This window comes from Phoca vitulina, unplaced genomic scaffold (assembly GCF_004348235.1).
Source record: "Phoca vitulina isolate PV1807 unplaced genomic scaffold, GSC_HSeal_1.0 scaffold68, whole genome shotgun sequence".
Lineage (NCBI taxonomy): Eukaryota > Metazoa > Chordata > Mammalia > Carnivora > Phocidae > Phoca > Phoca vitulina.
Window position 1 is genome coordinate 291087 of NW_022589771.1, and position 22151 is coordinate 313237.

The following is a 22151-nucleotide window of genomic DNA, read 5'->3' on the forward strand; positions in this document are numbered from 1 at the left end:
TTTAACAAGTGTTTATGACCACATCTGCTTATTGCTTTGAACTCTCCAAAACATTCTAAAAGCCAATATATATAAAAAAACAAAATTATACATTTTTGTTTGCAAAAGGAAGAAGAAACCTGGTTGAGTTCAAGTGCAATGATATCCAGGGAGGGGGCGGAGGGAGAAGGAGGGAGGGAGGGAAAGATAGAGAACAGAGGAAAGGTGGGGAATGGGAGAGCCACCTGGGGGAGGCTGGCAGGCTCTCTTCTGCAAGGTTGCACAGAGCAGCACTCGTTTTGCAAAGCCCCTTGGTCTTGAAGACCCAGAAACCTGCTGTTTGTCAGCACAAAGAGAGTGTCCATCTGTCATCTCGTCTCAACGAAGCTCCCAGACTAATATATGCAGGATTCCAGTTAATTTAGAATAAGAAAACTGCCTTTGAGACACACATGTCCAAATGACCTGCTCATTCACGTCTAAATGCTTCCGGGGTTTTGCCCTATCCATCCTTTCCCATCGCAAGTCCCACTGCTCCCCCATGTGCCTCTGTTAACTGTGAGTTTCTTTAAGCTTAAATTCCCATTTCCCAGAGCTGATCATCCAAAACTCTATCACTTGAAGCCCATTTTAAATGCCCTCTTCTCTTCAGACTTCCCTTGAGGCTTCAGATCAAAATAACCGAGCACATTGTTCCTTACATACTTTTTTTCCCACACTCCTTTTTAAAATAATTACTTGCGTACACGACTACAGAAGGCCCAAAAAGACTTTGTGTTTCACTGATGCTTGAAGCTCCAGAGACCGAGACGGGGCCTGATGCAGGTTACAGCTCTCAAACACTCGCTGTGAAAGAATACCAGGGACAGACGGGGTGGTCTTGGGCGGGTCTCAGAGATACAGCCTCCCACCTGTCCTACAGGACCGCTCTTTTCCTTTTACCGGACTGGCAACTCCCTGAGGGTAAGTCAGTCTGAGTTTCTCTCTGCACTGCTTGTCCAGCACCGGCATAGGGTCCAGCATCTGGCAGATGCTCAGGAAATGTTTGCTAAAAGAGTTAAGAAGGGAAGAAATGATTGAATGAATGAGACGATGAACTCGCCTTCCACAGAGGCGTCGGTCGGGCACGTAATAAGTGAACCGGCGGGAGCCGGCGGGGATTCCGAGGACTCAGCACCTCTGGACCACTCTCTGCGGCCGGAGGAGGGGCGGAGCGCCACGCAATCCCGCCCACACGAAGGCGGGGCGAACAGAGTCCCACCGACAAAGGGGCGGGGCGTCGCGCGGAGTCCCGCCCACCAGGAGGCGGGGTCTGCGGCGCGCGGGAAGAAGCGCAAGCGGCGGCGGGAGCTGGCGGTGCAGTCGACTGACCGTGTCCGTGCAGGTACTGCTTCCCCGGCGCTGGCTCCGGCGTCCCCACGGTCTCCCTGCGGGGCCGGACGGGGGCGAGAGGATCTCGCTGAGGGCGCGCCCCCGGATCCCGGCATAGCTCCGGAGCGGCGTGCATTCGGACGGCCGGTCCCCGCCCCGGCCCGGTGCGGCCTCCACCGGGCCAGGCCTGCTTTCGGCTTCCCGGCCGAGCGCCCCGTCCCTTGCGGCCTGCGAACGCGGGGAGGTCCCCTCCGGCCCCGGTTCCCTCCTTTGGGCGACCCCCTCCTCCTGGTGGCCCCCGCCCCTGGGAGGTGGGTGTCCCCCGCGGCCCCCCTCCCCTCCACGCGGTCCCCTCCCCCAGGCGGCCTCTCCCGGGCGGCCCCTTGCCCCGGACAGCCCCTCACCCGAGCGACCCGACCCCTGGCTCTCCGGGAGCGCCCCCCAACCCCCACCAAGCGGGGGCGGTCGCGCAGCAGGGCCCGGCCCCTTGATTTCCTCTGCCTGCGTGTTCCATTTTGCTTTTCCGGACGTAGCAGTAAAATAAACCCAACAGCCTCGGCTCAGTGAAGCTTTTTAGGTGCACCTGCAAGGCGATACGTGAGAGGTCAACACTGGCATCCTTTCCCGGTACGGCGTGCATTTTTAATGATGAGCAGGGTTCCCGGCTCATAATAAGCGTTCAGGACCACCTTTCCTGCTCTGATAGTTCATTACCAGCGATTTTCAGCTTTCCTGTCTTTGGGAAAAGAACGGTGCTGGAGGAATTTGTTTTGCTCCCTCAAGGCTCGGGAGGATGAAAGTCATTACTTGCGAAATAGCCTGGCACAACAAGGAGCCGGTGTACAGCCTCGACTTCCAGCATGGCGCGGCCGGGAGGATCCACAGACTGGCGTCCGCGGGCGTGGACACCGCCGTTCGGGTAAATTGGGAGGGATACAGAGAAGCGCTGCTGAAGCTGCCTTCTCCATTCTTTCCTTTAAGACGAGTGTCAACAAACTCCGACTCTTCTGTCATCTAGCGCAGAGAGAGAAATTCTCAGGGCCTTGAATGAACCATGAAAGCAGAAGAAAGCTTTGCTCCTTGGGGAATGTTTCCCAAATTGATAAGCTGGATGCTCATGAAATTAGAATCTCGAGCCAGTTCCTGTTGGGGAACAGTTTGCACTAGAAAGAGGTAGGAGGGAGGGCAGCGAGCAATGGGACTGTTAGTTTACGTTTTAGAAAGAAGTTCCATTTTATGTAGCAAAAGAAAAACTGTTTTCTTCCTGAAAATTAGCCTAGTGTTGTTTTAGTAAGCACAGTATGGTAGGTGCTCACTATATGGTTCTCTGAACGAATGTTTTGGTTCTCAACAGATCTGGAAGGTGGAAAAAGGACCCGACGGAAAGGCCATTGTTGAATTTTTGTCCAATCTTGCTCGCCATACCAAAGCTGTCAATGTTGTGCGTTTTTCTCCAAATGGGGAAATTTTAGCATCAGGAGGAGATGGTGAGTGTTAGTATTAGCCTTCAAAATTCCTTAGAAACCAGATACCTTTGTGTCTCATGTTAAATAGTGAGATCTGAGCTAAGTATGCTTTTTTATTTTAGAGGTCACTTGACCTCTCAATCCGTCATTTAGATAGTTTAGTAAAATAGCGTTCTGAGGAGCATGAAGGGATGGAGGACAGCAAGCTTAACCTGAGAAGAGCTGTTTGTAAATGCCCACTCCACCCCCCGCCAGCGACTCCCCCTCACCCCACTCTGCTGGTGGAGACAAGTAGGGCGCTTACCATTTTGCCAGTGTTCCAATACAGCTGTCCTAGCCTTGTTTGATTGCTGGCTTGGTATCCAAGTGATCACAGTCTTTCCCACGTCTCTCGTAATTAATTAATTCACTTGGGGGAGAATTGTCTGAATGGCCCTCTAAATTATGTTTCCTTGGTGGGAGTAGATTGATTCATATTTTCTGCTTGTGCTTAAATAGCATAAAACTACTACCAAAAAAGTAAATCTTTTTACCATGCTTTGACACCAGAAGAGTCTAGAAGTTACTAGAAAATAAAACACATCACAGGTTTCGTTTGCAGAAGGAGGAAAGCGACCCGGTGAAGTTCAGTGCCGTGGTGTCCAGGGCGTGTGTGCACAGAGGGAAAGGTGGAAGGTGGGGAACGCCACTGGGGGAGGCCGGCAGGCTGTCTTCTGAGAGGTCGCACAGGACAGCCTTTGGTTTGCCAAGTCCTTTGGCCTTGGAGGCCCAGAAACCTGCCATTAGCAGTGGAGAGTGTCCACCTGCCAATGTCAAGGCTGATCTCCTCTCCACCCGGCTCCCAGAATTCCACACTCGTGCCCATACAGCCGGCTCAGTGACTGTCCTGCTGGCATTCAGAGGGAAGCCAAGGGGTGCTCAGACTTGTGTGGAGAGTTGGGGTCAGAGCACAGGGAGTTGGAGCACCCAGACAATGGATGACATGAGGCTGAGGTATCTGGTGTGTCCATATGAGTAGCTAATGCGTCCATGCGTCACCATGTGCTGGGCATTGTGTTTTAAGTGCTTTATGCATATTAACTCATTTAATCCCCGAGAAAGCCCTATGAGGTAGGTATATGCTGTTATCCCCATTTTACAGGTGAGGTCACTGAGGAGTTAAGATGCTAAATCCTGCTGAGGCTAAGATAGCTGGGAATGATTTGCCAATCCTTGCTTGATGGCTCTTGGTTTTTCCCTATTCAGCCATCCATAGGTAATGCCTTAGGATTTGTTAACATAGCGCTTTGTAGTGGTGTTTTGCCGGCCTAGGGACTCTTCTGTTGCATGTGACTCTGGATAGCTCTGATCTGGTATGAGTTTGATTTTGGAGTTTTAGATCAGAAGGCAAACCTGTTTGTCCTGTCCAAATTCTTAGAAGTCACTCATGGTGACCATAGTGTCTATTGAACAACGTAAATAGGGTTTAATATCCTAAAAGCCCAGAAATGAAGGAGCATGCAAAAAGCATGGCTTATCTTTAACCGAATCACTCCACAGATGCTGTCATTCTGTTGTGGAAGGTCAACGACAACAAGGAGCCAGAACAGATTGCTTTTCAGGATGAGGATGAGGCTCAGCTGAATAAGGAGAATTGGACTGTCATAAAAACCCTGAGGTAACTTGGGGAGGGCCCACGGGAGTGATTTATCTAACTGATCTGAATGCATTCAACTCACATGCATTTTTTTATTATTTAAAAAAAATTTTTAAGTAAGCTCTACACCCAACATGGGGCTTGAACTCACAGCTCTGAGATCGAGTCGCATGCTTTACTGACTGAGCCAGTCAGGTGCTCTGCATTTTGACTTAGAAACAACGATTAAAATGGATCTTCTTTCTTTCTTTTTTTTTTTAAGAGAGAGAGTTGAGGGGGAGGGGGCAGAGGAAGAGAGAAAATCTCGAGCAGGCTCCACAGCCAGCCCAGAGCCCAACATGGGGCTCGATCTCACGACTCTGAGATCATGACCTGAGCCCAAACCAAGAGTTGGGCGCTTAACCGACTGAGCCACTCAGGCGCCCCAAAATGGGTTTTATTTCTGCTATAAAATTTTCTTTAGTCAGATTGAATCAATTATAAAGCTATTATTACCCGTGAAGGTAGCAGATCCTAGCTGCAGCTAATACAGTTCCCATGGAAATTTCTAAAATCCTAATGTATGGTCTCTGAGTTTGCCTGTAAATTTTTGATGGTTTTTCTCTTGTTGAGACAAGATTTGCTTTTTCCCCCTCTTTCTCCTCTTTGGACTCCAGGGGCCACTTAGAAGATGTGTACGATATTTGCTGGGCAGCCGACGGGAATTTAATGGCTTCTGCCTCTGTGGATAATACAGCCATCATATGGGACGTCAGTAAAGGTAGCTGACACGTTTCTCTTATTGTCAGGGGGAAGGAATCTTCTAAGTGGCTAAAAAGTCTAATCTGCTGTATGTTTTTTTATTTTTTAAATATTTATTTATTTGAGAGAGAGAGGGCATGAGGGTAGAGTGAGAGGGAGAAGCAGACTCCCCGCTGAGCAGGGAGCCCAATGTGGGCCTCCATCCCAGGACCCGGGATCGAGACCTGAGCCGAAGGCAGACACTTACCCCACTAAGCCACCCAGGCGCCCATAACCTGCTTTATCTTTAAAGGCATAAGAAGAGTTTCTGAGTGAACTAAAATAGGTGTCTGGCTCAGCAGGTGAGGATGCCCCTGTGTCATGGATCCGACTCAGTTTTAGGGTCCCAGTCCAAGTGCAGGAGGCTTAGCCGTGGTGCCGGAGCGAGGTCCGTCCCACATGCATGGGGATGCAGACGTGTTGGGGGCAGGGCTCACCCCTGTCTTCGTGGAACTCAGGCTCTTGGGTTTAGCACGTCGTCGTCATCGATGGGCCCTGAATTCGCCGTGTTGGGAGAGGTAGGGTCAGGTGTCCGTTTGACAGCAAGGACAGCCAAGGACAACCTCGCTCATTTATAGAACCTGTTCTCTGGGTGGGGAGACAGTAGACATGTGAGAATCTGTAGGAATGGCAGCGAAATGCCAAAAGCCGCTTAGTGGCTAACGCTGGGCCGTTTTTGCCCCCTGCAGACCGTGCTCAGCCTTGATGTTTCCTCGTAGCCTCTTGCCGTGCTCCCGCTGGTGCTCCCGGCCGGTCCTCCCGTGGCCCGAGAGCGCCGGGAGGGAGTCAGGGTGGAGAAGGCACCCCCTCCCCGCCCCGCGCTGCCTGCACCTCTGGATTATCCACTCTGTGAAAGTCTGTTTGTTCTAGGTCCTGCCGTTCAGCCAGACCCCCCCCTCTTGCCCCACCTCTGTCCCGGACTTCGGCAATATGGAGGGCCAGTGTCCCCGTTGTCTTCTCTTTCCCACATCAGGCCATTGCTCCGGATAGTTTCAGTGTCTGTGTGGACAGTCCACCCAGAAGCCCCCTGAAGCCAGGTGGAACGACCTTGAATGTGGCCAGGTCATTACATCCTACAAGATGGAGGCTGCGTGCCAGTGGGGCATCAGATACGGGTGTGATGTCGGGGCGGGTGTGACGCCGGGGGCGAGTGTGACGTCAGGGGGCGGGTGTGACGTCGGGGGCGGGTGTGACGTCAGGGGGCGGGTGTGACGTCAGGGGCGGGTGTGACGTCGGGGCGGCAGTGCCAGGCAGGCTGCTCCGGCCCGAGGCAGGGGCGGGCCGCGGGCGTTCCTTCGGGGAGGAGGCTCCCGCCTGTGGGAGCAGCAAGGGCAGGGGCAGCCGCTCGAGCCCCAGGGCAGGTGGCTTCCAGAGTCCCTCTCCAGAAACCCCCGCACTCACACACCGACCCAACGACGCAACTGTGGGTTAAAAAGACTTGTAAAACTCAGAGGGCGTCTGAGGAGGTGCCGTCACCCAGCCCCGGGCCACCTTAATGTCACAGACTCCCCGAAGGGACTCGCAGGAAGGCTGGGGGGTGTAGCCTGAAGCACACTCGCTGCGTTTCACGGACATGGGGGGGGCCAGGGGGTCACGGGCAACTTGTGGAGGGGAGCGGAAGCCAGACTGCAGAGGGCTGAGAGGAGGGGAAGATTGGGGGAGGTGAGTGAGCGAGCGTAGACTCCTTTTCAGAGAAGAGGGTTTTGGGGGTTTTTGTTTGTGTTGAATGGCCACGGCTTCCTAACTCCCTCCTCTCTTTACCCAGCTAATCTTCATGCACTCCTGGCTTAATCTCTCTCCACGGAGTCCCTTTTCCACCCCTGCTAGCTTTGCTCGGGCCCCTGCCTCCGGCCTGGCCTGCTGTCCCCTCCTAACTAGGGTACTGCCTGAGTTCTCTGTGAACCTCGGTTTCATCTTCCTCACGCAGGTCGCTTCCCAGTCGAGTGTTGCTCTCGGCCGCACCTTGGATTCCCAGAACCTTTTCCTTGTACACGAGGGTCGCAGTCATGTACCTCCTATCCTCCCTGTCTTGCCATTTTGGCCCTGGACATGACCCTCTGGAATTCTCCCTTACTTATTGCTCCCTGTGCCTAAACTGCCCTCCCTTCCTGCCGTGGATCTGCTCACAATACCTGCTCCTTCACGACCCCCTTCATCCCGCCTGACCTGGAGAGCTGAACTCGCCCCGTCCCCTTCTTGACCCTCACTGCTGCCTCAGCTGCCCCTCTGTGTCCCATGCTGCCCGTCCATGGGGGTGTCTCTTCCCTGAAGCTGCGGGGTCCTCTTTGTCTCCCCAGAGCCCGACACAGAGTGTGGTGCAGAGGCAGAATGGTGGAATGGGGTAAAGGGCGTCATACCTAAAGTGTAGTTGACGCCACTCGTGCTTGAGTAGGTTTCCATAATGCTGTTGTGTGCTTTATTCACAGGACAAAAGATCTCCATCTTTAATGAACATAAAAGTTATGTCCAAGGAGTAACCTGGGACCCCTTGGGTCAGTATGTTGCTACCCTCAGCTGTGACAGGTACGTAAGTATTTGGCAAGTTGTCTTCTCTATTGGCTTAATCTTTCTGCAGAGGTGTTTTCATCACCACTTAACCAATAATAAAGCAAAGTCTAGGTTTGATTCATCCATCTGTCCATCTAGCCATCCATCCACGTTCTTGGTTTCATATAAAGCATTTGGCTTTACTGTTATTCTTACACCATAACAAGAAATTAGAAACTAATTAGGGCAAGTGCCTTATATGTAGTGCTTAGTAAATCTTTATTGAATGGGTGAATGAATGCAGAGAGAGCTTTGAATTACTTTGGAATTTCATGGGCAACTTTTAAAGAAAAAGTGTTTTATGTAACTATGACTTAGGCAAGAAGGGGCACCTAACGGTAGGGTTCGATATTTCTTTCTTTTTTTTTTTTTAAGATTTTATCTTTAAGTAATCTCTACACCCAGTGCAGGGCTCAAACTCAAAACCCCTGAGATCAAATCGCACGGTCCACCGACTGAGCCAGCCAGATGCCCCTATTTCACTTTTTGATTATAGTTTACTACTGCAGGGATTTTAATGATTCCACTTAAATCAATGTAAACCTAGAATATTTTGTCTTTTTTGGAAGGAGCTTTTGTTGCTGTGTTTACTGGTGTCCTGCATTTAATTGTGTTCTTGAAACAAGGAACTAAACATCAGAGGTGCTGGGTATATTACTCACCGGTCAGAATAGTCTTTTTGAGTATTTACCCGACTACTTTTAATCATAACACCTTTGATTTCAGATGGCCCAGCAATGTGGAAGCGTTAGGAGAAGCTATGAAAAATAAACACCTTTATATTGTATGTGCATTTATTTTCTGATCTGTGTGTTTTATTTGGGCAATCAGGAATATAAGGATCTGATTAGCTAGTGGGAATAATATGAATTAGCACCAACCAAATTTATATGCTGGTGTTTTCCGTACTCTTCCAAATCCCTGAGGGCAAGACCGTCTGAAACAAGTATCACCACAGTCTTAGAAATCACCACTGGGCTGAGTGTCCAAAGCCTGAAAAGGCCAGGCCTAAAGCCCGTCTTGATAAGCTGAAACGTTCAGTAAGAAATGAAGTTAGGACCTATTTCCTCACTTCATTAGTGACCTGCCTCGGTGGCTTGCTTCTGCCACAGTTAATGTGTGACAGGATGACAGCCGTTACTACCCGTGGTCTCGCAGGCTCACATTGTTTAATCTGTCTTCAGTTTTGGTACTGGTTGCTTCTGTGTGAACCACTTCATTCACTAGAAGGGACCAGTCAGAGTCGTCTTCTTTCTTTAGGATCCTGAGGGTCTACAGCACCCAGAAGAAACGTGTGGCTTTTAATGTCTCAAAAATGCTGTCTGGAATAGGGGCCGAAGGAGAGGTAGGAAATACTTGACCTTCTACTTTAGCAGGGCTTGCGTTGAGATTCGGGAGGTCATGAGCTCCTCCGTGTCTTATGGCTAAACCGCTGGTCTCAGGCCCCCGACGCTTGAACTACCTTGTACTTCCTCAGATCCAGTCAAGGCTCAGTTAGACCGTTGGGCCGGTGTGCATGGGACTGGGGACATCTGGGGGGGGCAGGGGACAGCTGCTGACGGTGGACAGAGGTGTTCAACCCTGGCTCACTGTGGAGTCCCCTGGAAGCATTAAGAAATATGGGCACCCGTCCCCCTCCCCCCAGATGTCATTCACTTGGCTTGAGGTTGGCAGGGCCTCTGGGATCCTGAGGTGTAGTGAGGGTCGAGAACTTCGGACCTAGGGGGACCCCAGCACTGTGCAACAGGAAGGCAGGTGGGTCACGCATCAGGTTGTCTGGCAAGAGGCCGTATACCATTGTGGCCGGTATGGAGAGAATGTTGCTAGCGGACTACGGAGACCCAGCCATTGGTCCTAGAAGAATCAAGACTACGGACACAGGCACCTAGGCAAAAGGGAGCAGGTCGGTCACTGGAACAAAAAAGGGACACAGTGCGAATCCCGTCCTCAGGCAAGCGGCTACTGGTGACGCAGGCGAGCTCCCCTGTGGTGAGGAGGGTGACGCTGGGTCTTAGGGTCCTGGAGAGCTAATGCTTAGTGTTCATCAAGTGTCAGTGAGTTGGAGCAAAAACCGTCCCACGCAGGCGTTTAAGACATGTTTGGAAAGATAGGTCTACCAGTTTAGTAGCGGAGTGTTTTCTAAGAAGTGTTCATTAAGTTGGAAATTCTCAGTGGACACACACAGATAACAAAGGGCCCCTGGTTGTCGTCTTGAGTCCCCCCACCCCAGTCTCATTCTCCAGACAAACCACTGCTCACGGTGTGCTGTGTTCTCATCGAGGCTTCGTAAAATAACTGTAGAGCCCCCACACACACCCATGTACACCCACAGCTTTCCTTTTTTTTTAAATTTGAGGGGGGCAAGGAGCAGAGGGAGAGGGAGAAGCAGGCTCCCTGCTGAGCAAGGAGCCCAATGCAGGACTCGATCCCAGGACCCTGAGATCATGACCTGAGCTGAAGGCAGACGCTTAACGGACTGAGCCACCCAGGCGCCCCGACACACACAGCTTTCCTTAACAAACACAAATGGGCAGTTAGTCTTCATGAGACTCTTGCAGTTTTTTAAGATTTATTCATTTTTGAGAGAGGGAGAGTGGGGTGAGGGGCAGAGGGAGAGAATCTCAAGCAGACTCCCTGCTGAATGTGGCCTCAGGGCTCGATCCCAGGCCCCTGAGATTATGACCTGAGCCGAAATCAAGAGTTCGGCGCTTAACCAACTGAGCCACCCGGGCACCCCTACTCTTGCAGTCTTGAGTGATTATTTGATTTGTAATATATTTCATCTATTATTTTGTAATAAATGATACTATGTAAAATTAAAAAAAACTGGTTAGCCTTTCTTGTGAATGTAAAGATTTGGATTAATGTTTAAACTTGTGTGCCACAGGCAAGAAGTTACCGGATGTTTCATGATGACAGCATGAAGTCATTCTTTCGTAGACTTAGTTTTACTCCTGATGGATCTTTGCTCCTCACACCAGGTGGGCTTAACAAGGTTGTTTTTTTTTAAGATTTTATTTATCCATTTAGAGAGAAAGAGAGAGAGCATCCCAAGCAGACTGTGCCTTGAGTATGGAACCTGTCGCAGGGTTTGATCTCATGATCCTGAGATCATGACCTGAACCTAAATCAAGAGTTGGACCACTGAGCCACCCAGGCGCCCCAAGAATAGTTTTAAAAGTATGGAAAATAATAACACTTGAGCAGGTGTTTGATTGTCAGCAGATACCTGTCGGTACTACTACCATCAAGTCAACATGGTTATTAGTATAGGAGTAAACAGATGAGTGGACCAGAACAGAAAGTCCAGAAATAGGTCCTGAGATCAAAGGGAATTAAAAACTGACTTGGGTGGTGTTTCAGTGGGAAGAATGAATTACTGAGTGAATGGTGCTAGAATGTCCAGGTGTCTGGAAGAAAATGATACTGGACCCTTAACTTACATATAAAAAAATAAATTCCGGGCGCCTGGGTGGCTCAGTTGGTTAAGCGACTGCCTTCGGCTCAGGTCATGGTCCTGGAGTCCCGGGATCGAGTCCCGCATCGGGCTCCCTGCTCAGCAGGGAGTCTGCTTCTCCCTCTCATGCTCTCGTCTCTCGTTCTCTCTCTCTCAAATAAATAAATAAAATCTTTAAAAAATAAAAATAAAAAAATAAATTCCAGGTGAATTTAATACTTAAATATAAAAGGTGAAAATGTAGGAGGACATCCTAGGAACAGGGAAGACAAACTTAACACTGGAAACCTGGAAGTTCTTAAATGATAGGCCTTTTTGACTGCATTTGACTGGGGAACCTTTGTACAGCAAACACCCTGTAAGCGAAATCAGTCAACACATAACAGAACTGGAAAATACTGTTTACGTCACAGGAAAGAGAGAGCCTATGTATATCATTGACAATGGATCTTCCAAATTGATGAGAAAAAAGGAAAACCCAGAAGAAACAAAATGGGTGAGAGCCTATGTATATCATTGACAATGGCTCTTCCAAATTGATGAGAAAAAAGGAAAACCCAGAAGAAACAAAATGGGTGAAAGATACAAAAAGGCAGATCTATGCGTTCAGCACACAAAGGAAAAGGTTTGGAAACTCAGTGACAGAAATAGAAATTAAAGTGACACAAATTGAGGTATCTCTTTATTCTTTTCAGACCAGAAAAAAGTGAAAATATCGCTGCTGATGGGCAAGCAGAATGTGGGTATTGCTGGTGGGATTGTGAATGGTTACAGCCTATTCAGAAAACAGTCTGGTCACCGTTAAATGCATGTCCTCGTCAGCCAATCTGCCCCTCACCTTAGACTCAGTCTTTAAGAAATGAAAACCTAGTACGAAAAAGTATATTTTCAACCATGTTTATTGCAAGTATTGTTTGTAGCTGTGAAAAAACAATACTGATTAACAAGATGGGTGAATGAAGTATGGTATCCTCATAGCAGTGAATATTAGGCAGCTAGTAAAAAGGTGCATTACCCAAGTTAGCGTTCATGAGTGGTCGACGGAGCAGACCAACGGAAGGAGGTGTAAACAAGACCCCGTTTCTGTGAGCTGGACTGAAAACCGCACCGTGTGAATAGATACGCAGTTGAGTTGTAACTGGTTGCGGTGGGTTGTGTGAGCGTGGGGGAAAGGAAGTAATGATCCATGGCTTGTTCAAATGGGTTAGGTGGGGATGGCAGGCTGGGCTGGGTGGGGGAGGGTTGAGAGTGCTGACAGGACCTCTGCCCGCCCCGGTGGGGACGAGGTGGTCCCAGGTGAGATTTCGCGTGTGTGTATCAAGAAGGTGTCCAAGGGAGCTGTGGTTGGCGGTCATTCTCCGCCCGGGTCTGACCTGGTTTTCAGGACAGCCTGGGGTGCGTGTGGAAGAGCTCAAACGTGGGCTCTCCCCAGAGCAAGGTCAGCTGCTGCAGGGGGCTGGGAGTGTAGCGGAGGCTGGCCGCCCCCCCGCCCCCCCCGTGGCCTCCTGGCTCCCGCGGGCAGGTGGAAAAGAGCAGGCACAGGTCGCCAAGTTCAAATCCAGGAACCGAGCCGGGGGGTCTAGCGAGAGCGCTTCTGCAGCAGGAAGTAGCTGGTCTCCCTGGCGGAGGTCTTCGTCGCAAGGGCCCCCTGCTCTGTTCTTCCTGCCCAGGCCTCAAGCCGCCCTGGGTGGGTGGGCCGCTCGGGGGAGGGGACAGGTGGGTAGAGCTTGGGTGAGAGCCGAGCCCAGACTGGGACTGTTTGTATTCGTCCTCAGTCACAAAAACATTGTCCAGAGCAGACAGCTAGTGGGGGAGAGTATTTTACGAGCCAGGGATGGATGCTCTTGAGTTTATCTTCTTCAGTCTAATAAAACCTTGCCTCTTCTCCCTCTCCCTGCTTCCCCAGCTGGATGTGTGGAATCTGGCGAAAACGTAACAAATACGACTTATGTTTTCTCCAGGAAAAATCTTAAAAGGTATGCAATTGAAGGCATAGTTGAAACGTTTACCCTTTCTTTTTGCTCTTGGTGCGAAACAGTGCCCTTTCTAAAAAGGTCATGACCCATCTTCCAGGCCTATCGCTCATCTTCCGTGTCCTGGCAAAGCGACGCTCGCTGTCCGTTGCTGTCCGGTCTACTTTGAATTGAGGCCCGTGGTGGAAACAGGTACGTTAGAGCCTCAGTGGTCGTGCTACGGGTCGCGGTTTGGGTTTTATCTTGTGGGGAAAGGTATGTGGGTTTGGTTCAGTTTAGTTACTCGGAGGAGAGCTCAGAACGTGTGTCCAGTTTTTGCATTGTCCAGAATACACCTTCTTCACTTAAACTTTAAAGGAAGAAAGGTACTCATATTTTTCTACTGAAGCAGGTCGAATGTCATTCATCCATTTCCTATGCAGTAAAGTTATGTTTGAATTGGATTTTTGTTTTTTAGGGTTTTTTTTTTTTTTTTTCCTTAATGTAAACAGAGAAATCTTTTCTGTGGCTTTAAGCAGTCAGATTATGATGGGCCTTTGTGTGGTTTTCCTCAGGTTTCTCATGTTTGGGGTTCACTGAGCTTCTTAGATCTATGGGTTTATAGTTTTCATCAAATTTGGGCAGTTTCGACCATTATAGCATCACATTTTTTCTGTCATGCCCTGACCTCTCCGCCGGGGCCTCCACCTACATGTGCATCAGGTCACTTGATGTCACCCCCTGGCTTCCTGGTGATCTGCCTGCCTGTTGTGTCTCAGTTTTCTGTATTACATATCCCACGTCTCTACTTAACACGCTCCATCTTTCCTCTTCTTGAACATGCAGAATACAGTGTTTGTACACAAAGACATTAAGAGTTATTACAAAGGAGTGGCTTTGACTTTTTTTTCCCCCACCTCGTTGTGGGTCAGAGTTTCTTCTTTGAATGCCTGGTAATTCTTTGTTAGATACCAGACATTGTGAACTGTACCTTAGTGGATGCTGGATATATATATTTTAAAGATTTTATTCATTTATTTGACAGAGAGTGAGAGCAGGAACACAAGCAGGGGGCATGGGAGAGGGAGAAGCAGGCTTCCCGCCGAGCAGGGAGCCCGATGCGGGGCTTGATCCCAGGACCCTGGGATCCTGACCTGAGCCGAAGGCAGACGCTTAACAACTGAGCCACCCAGGTGCCCCTGCTGGATATATTTTTATAAATATTCTTGAGCTTTATTCTGGGATGCGGTGAAGTCACTTGGAAACACTGCGCTGCTTCTCTTCCGTAGACCGGACCCCAGCGGCATTTGGTCGACAGCTAATCTCCCCCCAGCTGCAGCAAAGTACGCTCATCTGAGCCCCGAGAGCTAGGTTTTCCACCCTGGCCGCAGGGAGCGCCAGGAATGGCTTTCCTGTAGTTCTTGCTCTGTCCTGGGGTGGTTTCCTCACATGCTCGCACCCATCAGTGCTCTGCTGGAGACCAGAAAGGGCCCCTGCGCGTCTCTGCCCGTGAGCTCTGGCCGCCTGGGCCTCCTGCTTCCAGCTCCGTCCTGTCGGCTTCCCTCTTACCTTTTCCGGGTCTGGAAGCTCCAGGCAGTAAACTGAGGCAGATGTAGGCCTCCCTCTCACTTCCCTCCCCTCAGGGATCCGTGTCCTTCAGTGCCTGATGGTCGGGGTCTGGAAGGCCGTCGTTTGGTCTATTCTGCCGGGTGTTTGTTGCTCCAGGTGGGCGAGTGAATCCAGTCCCTGTTGCCCCGTGGCTGGAAGCGGCTGTTTTTAACTCCTTATTCCTTGATGTGAATGCACATAACGAACTGAAGGACCGTTAAAATGTCACTTGACAGGATGTTTCTCGGTGACCCTTATTTTTCTTTCTCTGAAAGCGGCCCCTCAGCCTGCCCTGTTTCATTCACACGTCCGGTCCCGTCTTTTTGGACCTCCTTGGTGCCCCCGACGCTCGGGTGAGGACCCAGTGTCCTCGCCGGTTCCTGGGGGGGGGGGGTTCTCCTTAGAACTGGCCTTCAGTAAAATGATGTCATTTATGTCCCCTGACAGAGGGCTTTTGGGGGGGATTTGTTGGCGTTTGCTCCTTGTTTCCTGTCCTTTGTCCCCCCCCCCCAGCAGACGGACCCTCGCAGGAGCCGGGGGTGGAGCTGGTACGCCTGCCCTACCGCCTGGTCTTTGCTGTGGCTTCCGAGGACTCGGTGCTCTTGTACGACACCCAGCAGCCGTTCCCGTTCGGCTACGTGTGTAACATACATTACCACACCCTCAGTGATGTGTCCTGGTGAGTGGCCGGCGCTGAGGAGCTGCAGGGCCTGGGGCCCTGGACCAGACCCTCGGGGGGAGCACGTCAGCACGATAGATGGCTTTTTTGGCCCGTATTTACTACTTTCGTTTTTCTTTTCGTTTCTCCTCTCTCCTCTCCCCTCTCCCTCTTCTCCTCTCTCCCCTCTCCTCTCCCCTCTTCTCTTCTCTCTTTTCTTCTCATTTCTTTTTAAGATTGATTTGTTTGAGGGGCACCTGGCTGGCTCAGATAGTTGAGCGTCTGCCTTTGGCTCAGGTCATGATCTCGGGGTCTTGGGATCAAGCCCTGTGTCGGGCTCCCTGCTCAGTGGGGAGCCTGCTTCTCCCTCTCTCAAATAAAGTCTTTAAAAAAATAAATAAAAATAAGATTTATTTGAGAGAGAATGTGTGCATGCACAATTTGGGGTGGGGGGAGAAGAATCTCCAGCAGGCTCCCTGCTGAGTGAAGAGCCCGATGTGGGGCTTGATCCCAAGACCCCGGGATCATGACCTGAGCCGAATCCAAGAGTTAGACACTTAACCAACTGAGCCACCCAGGCGCCCCTACCAATATCTTTTTAAAGGAATTAACATTAAAAAGAAAGCCATTTCTAATTTGCTATAATACCACTTCCTATGGTAACAGTAACATCTGAATGATGCCATTCCGATGCCCTGGAGATTCCTCTAATTCTCAAACTGAGGGGGTGCCCCGTGGGCTCCCTGGTTGTTGGGGACTTGCCATCCCCCCCGCAGGAAGCCCATACCCGTGAGCTCCTGTCACCCGGAACTGCGCTTGTTGGTGGTGTCACTTTGCACTCTGCCTTCTGCTGGGCTCCTCCACACCCCCGGGGTCCCTGATTCACCCCTAGCCCCCGCCGGCCCTGCCCACCCACCATCTCTTTCTTGCTCTTTATAACCTTTTTCCTTCTTTTTCTTCTTGGGGGTGGGGGGGGGAAGGTCATCACACCTTTATTTGGGTGATTTTGATGACAGTCCTGAGATGTCACAGTGCCTGAGAAAGTCGAGCTGGGGCTGGGGAGGAAAGGGTGGGAGTGAGGAGCACACAAGCCCTTCTCCCTTTCACACCAAGCCTGTGATCCTGTGTGAACTGGCATTTTCTAACGAATAAAGAGAGCCTTAAGAGGGGCCCCTTTGGACTTTGGTACAGTTTCTAACCTTTTTTCCTGTTCGGGGAACAAAGGTCCAGCGACGGGGCCTTCCTGGCCATCTCTTCCACGGACGGCTACTGTTCATTTGTGACGTTTGAGAAGGATGAACTTGGAATACCTTTGAAAGAGAAGCCGGTTCTAAGCATGAGAACGCCCGAGACAGCAAAGAAAACGAAGAGTCAGCCACACCAGGGGTCTTCGCCGGGACCCAGGCTGGCCGAGGGGACCCCCACCGGCAGAATCCAAGACCCCAGCAGTCCCTGCACACCCCCACCTCAGGCGAGACCGTCTCCAGCCCCAGCAGCACCTTCCGAGGAGAAGGCCCTGCAGCCTAGCACTCAAAACCCAAGAGCGCCCCCATCCCGGAGGGTCACTCTGAACACCCTGCAGGCCTGGAGCAAGACGACACCCCGGTAAGAACTTCCGGCGGAAGAAGAACTTGTCCTTGCAGTTGAAAAACAAAATAGAAACCAGAAGGCCCCAACGTTGAATAGGGGACGTCCCGTAAGGGCTTCATAGTGTGGCCAGAGAGATTTCGGGACAGACCTGAGTGCCACCCCCTGCTTCCAGACCTCTGTGGGGTCCCCGTTTCCGCCTGTCAGGGAGGGCATACGGGCAGACGTGGCTGCAGCCCGCCACCCAGTTTCTGGAGCTTTCCATAGTAGAAACCGTGTCTGCTCGCCTTACATACGTGGCATCCATGGGTGCTCATCATGCGATTGGAGATGAACAAAACACAGGTTTGGGGACTTTTAGATGACTAGTTAAGGCTTGACTTGTAAATGTGATGACTGAACTTAGTGCCTGAACATAGTCCTTAGTTCCTAAATAAGTGGGCACATCAACTTTTAGTGTCTTGCATGATATGATCAACTCCTTGGGGTAGTTTTGAAATTTGGTATCCTCACAAATGATGCCTATGACACTAATGAGCCATGTACCCCTTTACTACTTTTTTTAATCAAGGAGGATAAACTTAATACCCTTAAAGACAGATACTCCGCCGAATTCTGCACCAACCAGTATAATTTCCACCCCGCCCACAGAAGAAATTCAGTCAGGTGAGTGACACTGGTCGTGGTTTAATATAAGTAAAGGTTGACTATCTTCTTTTGTTCTCTTGGAAACTAACCACCTAATCTGAAGTCCGTTTTGAGAAAGCGGGGATGCATCTTACTAGACCCATCGTTCAAACTCTCTGGCTGCCAAGTTATGCCCAGCAGGGAGGCCACCTTCCCGCGCAGCCACTCACAGTAAATGATAGATGGCGGGTTCGGAGGTGCTAGAGGTCAGGGTTCTCCACCTGCGGGGCTGGATAATTCTTTGCTGTGGGGGCTGTCCTGTGATTGTAGGCTGGCGGCCCCCCTGGATGCCGGTACCCATTCTCCCCTCCCCCACCCACTTGGGACATTCTCAGAGGTCACCAGACATTGCCCACTGTTCCCTGAGAGGCGAGATCGCCCCCCGCCCCCATTGAGAACCACTGGATCCTTTCTCTTATATCCATATAGGACCTTGCTAGGCAGTTCAGTTCTCGTCAGGGCACAAAATTTATTTTGTAAACATCACCTTTAAGATTTTAGTTAGCGTGCAGTGGGGAGGTGCAAAGGGAGAGTCTTAAGCAGACTCCTGCACTGAATGTGGGGCTCGATCTCACGATCGTGGGCTCACAGCCTGAACTGAAACCAAGAGTCGGATGCTTAACCAACTGCGCCATCCAGGGGCCCAGTAAACACCAGCTTTTAATTTTAAAGAAGTGTTCACTTACTTGCCAACCTGTGTTTGTTAACGTTCCAGAGATGCCCGGAGACCCTCAGGGCAGTCCTCCGGAGCTCAAGCGGCCTCGACTTGGTGAGCACGAAGGAAGTCCCCAAGGTCTGGACCCTTGATGAGACCTGTCTGGTGCTTGAGGGCTGCCAGGTCTGGGGGCCCCCGTGCGCACAGAGCGGGGGGCCGGGCCGGAGACACCGGAGACCAGTGACATTAGGCAGAGCCTGACGGACACTCGGGGAATGGATTTCTGTAACAGAAGATACACAGGGACCAGTTTTTCTGCAGAACTATGTTTGCTCTTGTGTTCAAGATACATTTTTACCTCGGAGATGTGAACATTTTAATGGACTAAATCCTCTTTTTGATGAGTTTCTGAAACTGGAGCAGTTCAGCGTTATCTAGAAACCATGAATCCTCCCTTAAAAATACTTGCAGGAAAGTAGAGACATGATGCAAGCGGACTCCTTCTAAAGCAGGAATGAGAAAGAGAAAGTTATTTGAGGAGGTTTATTCTGTTGAATTGACCTTCTGCATAACCGATTTTTAGGAGTTAGTTTGCTAGTTTGCTTTCTGATTTTAAAGGTAATAACGCTTGTTCTGGAAAGTTAGGAAGTGAGAATAAAGTAGGAAAACCGGGTCAGAGATGGGACCCCGTTAACCATCAGAAGGAGCCTGGTTGCTGTTCAGGCATATTTATTTCCTTGACTTTTTTCTTAGGGGGAGAGTTGAGATTTCACTTTAGCTACAGCTTGGTATCCAAATAGGTGAACTTTTCAGATTGATTTTTCAGAGTAAAAGAACTTGCCTTAGCAATTTATGCCTCTGCCTTTGCTTTGCCCAGCCCGGGGATGAGGACGTGCGCTCCTTTCTGCGGGGAGTGAAGCAGGGCTGTGGGGTGGGGTGCATGCAGGGCCAGGATGGGGTCATGGGCCCGAGGTAGTTCCTGCTTCTCACCGACAGGAGGTGCTACCGATGCATTTCAGAACGCTCGATGCCTGTCATTTGGGCACAGTGACCACCATGAGTCGTGCAAGTGAGGCTCCCACCACCCCAGATTTTGTTCCAGTCTGGGAGAGCTCACTGAGCATTCAGGAGCCCTGGTCAAGTCTGACAGGAAGTGGCTGAGGAGTGGATCAATGTGTCCCCTTTGAACTCAGGTCAGCAGCGGCAAAGGAAAGAACTGGAAAAAGGATCAATGGGTTGCTTAATCCATAACCTAGTTAACCAGAAAAAGAGCTTGCCTCCCTTTCAGGTGGGAAAGTGGCTCACGAGGGATAATGTACGGTGGTGTAGAGAGCTAGAAGATGAACAGATTCTTAGCTGTGATGACCACGGGTGTGGGGCACATTCAACATGAAGACACTTTAAAAACGTCAGACGGTATCTGTTCTGCCCTGTGATTCTCAACCTTCGCTGTGTGCTGAAATCACCCAAAGAACTGACTGGAGTATTGACGCCTGGGTGCTCACTCCACAGGGCGTGGCCTAACGGGACTGGGCGTGGTCAGGATTCTTTAAAGCTCCAGGTAATTCGCATGTGCAGCCAAGACTGGGAAATCCTAAGAGAAAAGCTCTGCCCGGGTGTGGTCTCTTGTGGTTAAACCATTTCCACCGAAAGCTTCCTCTTATTTATTCTCTGCATCCTCACTGATTGGCAGCCTGAGAAGATAATGGGTGGGAGATGCCCTCAGCTCTTCAGAGAAGAAAGATTTTACGTGTCCTGCGGCTGGAGTGGGGTATTCTCTGGTCACCGATCCCTGTGCAGAGAGGCCTGATCGTGGATCCCGCATTCTGGGTGGGTGAGCCTGCTTTCCTGGCCACACTCCGGACTTGTCTACACCTCTGTCTCTGTGCAGCAACCGTGGGGGGACAGGGGGCACCTACAGCCTGAAGCAGGGGTTTATAGGCAGAACTAGTTGTCTGTCAGCTGTTACTGAATATGAATTCCCGAATCGTCCGTAAGAGCCCAGGCGATGTCAGCCCCGTGTCCTGATCTGAAACGGTCTGCTTCCATCCGAGCACTTACTGCGGAAGCCTTCTGCAAAAGGAGCCTGGCGTGAGTGTCAGGCGGGGTCCCCTCACCCAATGTCACCGTGAGCACGGCCGCCCACGCCATCGTGCCGGGAGCCCCTGCAAGCGGGGCGTCCGCCGGGGCAAGGGCGCTGCAGCAGACACACGGAGCGGGTGTCACTGGGGACAGGGCGGCTGTCCCATCCAGTCCCCTTACTCACATCTGCATGTTCACGGCGCTGAGGACCCTTCTTAGCAAAACAGCTGTCAGCGTCCATTTCAGCAAGTAGGTCTGGAAACTTCCAAGTGGGGAGAGGACAACTGGCCCAGCCCTTCCCACCTGGAGTCTCGAGAGCCTGCAAGTTCCCTTTGTCACCGGACTAGTTCAGCGCCCGGCCTCACACCTGCCATGGGCACGCCTCGGACAAATGACGTCACCAAAAGCAGTTTCTCTACAGCTCTACCAACTTTCACTTTGCCCACTGTGGCCGGGGACAGGGTGAAGCGAGAGGGCGGAGATGAGACATCAAACCGAGGGGCTGGAGGGTCGCAGGAACAGGTCCCTGTACTCCCGCATGAGCTCTCGCGGCCGCTGGGGTCGCTGTCCCCGCTGGACGGCCCCGGGGGTCCTTGTCCCTGCCGGGCTCGGAGCAGGCTTGGCCAGAGTGGCCCTGGTGGCTGGTCCTAGAGGAGCACGGCTCAGCAGATTGGGGTGGGGGAGCGTGAAGGAAGGAACGTGAGGACCCATCTCTTCGTCCGTTCAAGAAATGCTTAGCAAACAGCCAGGTTCCCGAGCGTCCATCAGGGAACAAGAGGGAGCCCTCCCCCTGGGGCTTACCTTCTGGCTGGCGGAGACCACCGGTCAGCAGGGCAAGCCGTGACAGCCGAGCACCGTGGGAAGAGGAGCGCCGGCGGGGTGGCTTGCCGCCTGCAGCAGGACCGGCCCTGTGAGGGTGAAGCGGCAAGCGGGTCAGGCTTTCCAGCTCGTCCGGGGCAAGATCACCTCCGCTCGGGCACAGGCTGGGCGTTTCGGGCTGCCCGGCACTCAGGCTCCTCCTGAGCGGTGGGGGCGCTCAGGCTCTGGGGATGTGGCTCGGGTGGCCCGGCGCCGGCCACGGGGGACCACTGCCCAGTCGTCGGGGCGGTGGGGGGGGGCACCTGCCACGTTCCAGGGGCCACGGAAGCTTCCTCAGTCGTGCCTCGGTCTCTTCCTCCAGGCCAGAGGCAGAGCCATATATCACGCAGCCTTGTCTTCCACTTCCTGCATTTAAGCAAATCCCCGAGGCTGTGAGAGCGGATTTGTCAGGGTGGGGGCCGTGGAAGGCGCCTCGTTGAGCGCGGCCTCTGCGTCCAAAGTCCTGGCCTCCTCAGCACAAAGAGCAGCACGGAGAGCCTGGGATCCCTACCTTAGTCCTGGTTTATTTCCTTGCATTTTGGCTCAGAGACGCTGTGAAGCAGAAGCGGTGGTGACAGGTGCTTAGTAGCAATTGTGTGGGGTTGAGACCCTGGCCTCGTTCCTTAATACCCCAAATGACTTGATGTCTCCTTCTGTCATTGCTCATCAGCTGGGAAAGGCATTTCAAGTGTAATACCAAGACTTTGGAACAACTCGGGGTCTCACTGCCTGGGTCAGCGCCCTGGCAGGTCCCTGGAGAAATGCATGCTTGGAAAGAAGTCGGTGCTGTCATCAGCCCTTCCAGACCTTCTTTCCCGCACAGGTCCC

General features: G+C 51.5%; 1 protein-coding gene across 3 annotated transcripts; it reads left to right on the plus strand.

Moving 5' to 3' along the window:
• Positions 1-1277: 1277 nt before the first annotated feature.
• On the plus strand, positions 1278-19216 carry CHAF1B (chromatin assembly factor 1 subunit B). 3 transcript variants are annotated; one of them, XM_032392685.1, is made up of 14 exons: positions 1278-1363; positions 2134-2269; positions 2705-2837; positions 4356-4473; positions 5109-5212; positions 7659-7755; positions 9040-9124; positions 10667-10760; positions 13143-13212; positions 13310-13401; positions 15310-15475; positions 16679-17059; positions 17613-17707; positions 18444-19216. In XM_032392685.1, exons 2-14 carry the CDS (start codon positions 2144-2146, stop codon positions 18533-18535), a joined length of 1653 nt encoding a protein of 550 aa, XP_032248576.1. In that variant the 5' UTR covers positions 1278-1363; positions 2134-2143; the 3' UTR covers positions 18536-19216. The 3 variants fall into 3 exon arrangements, with proteins under 3 accessions (XP_032248576.1, XP_032248578.1, XP_032248577.1); XM_032392687.1 differs by having other exon boundaries at positions 15313-15475; XM_032392686.1 differs by lacking the exon at positions 1278-1363 and adding an exon at positions 1836-1977.
• Positions 19217-22151: the final 2935 nt, after the last annotated feature.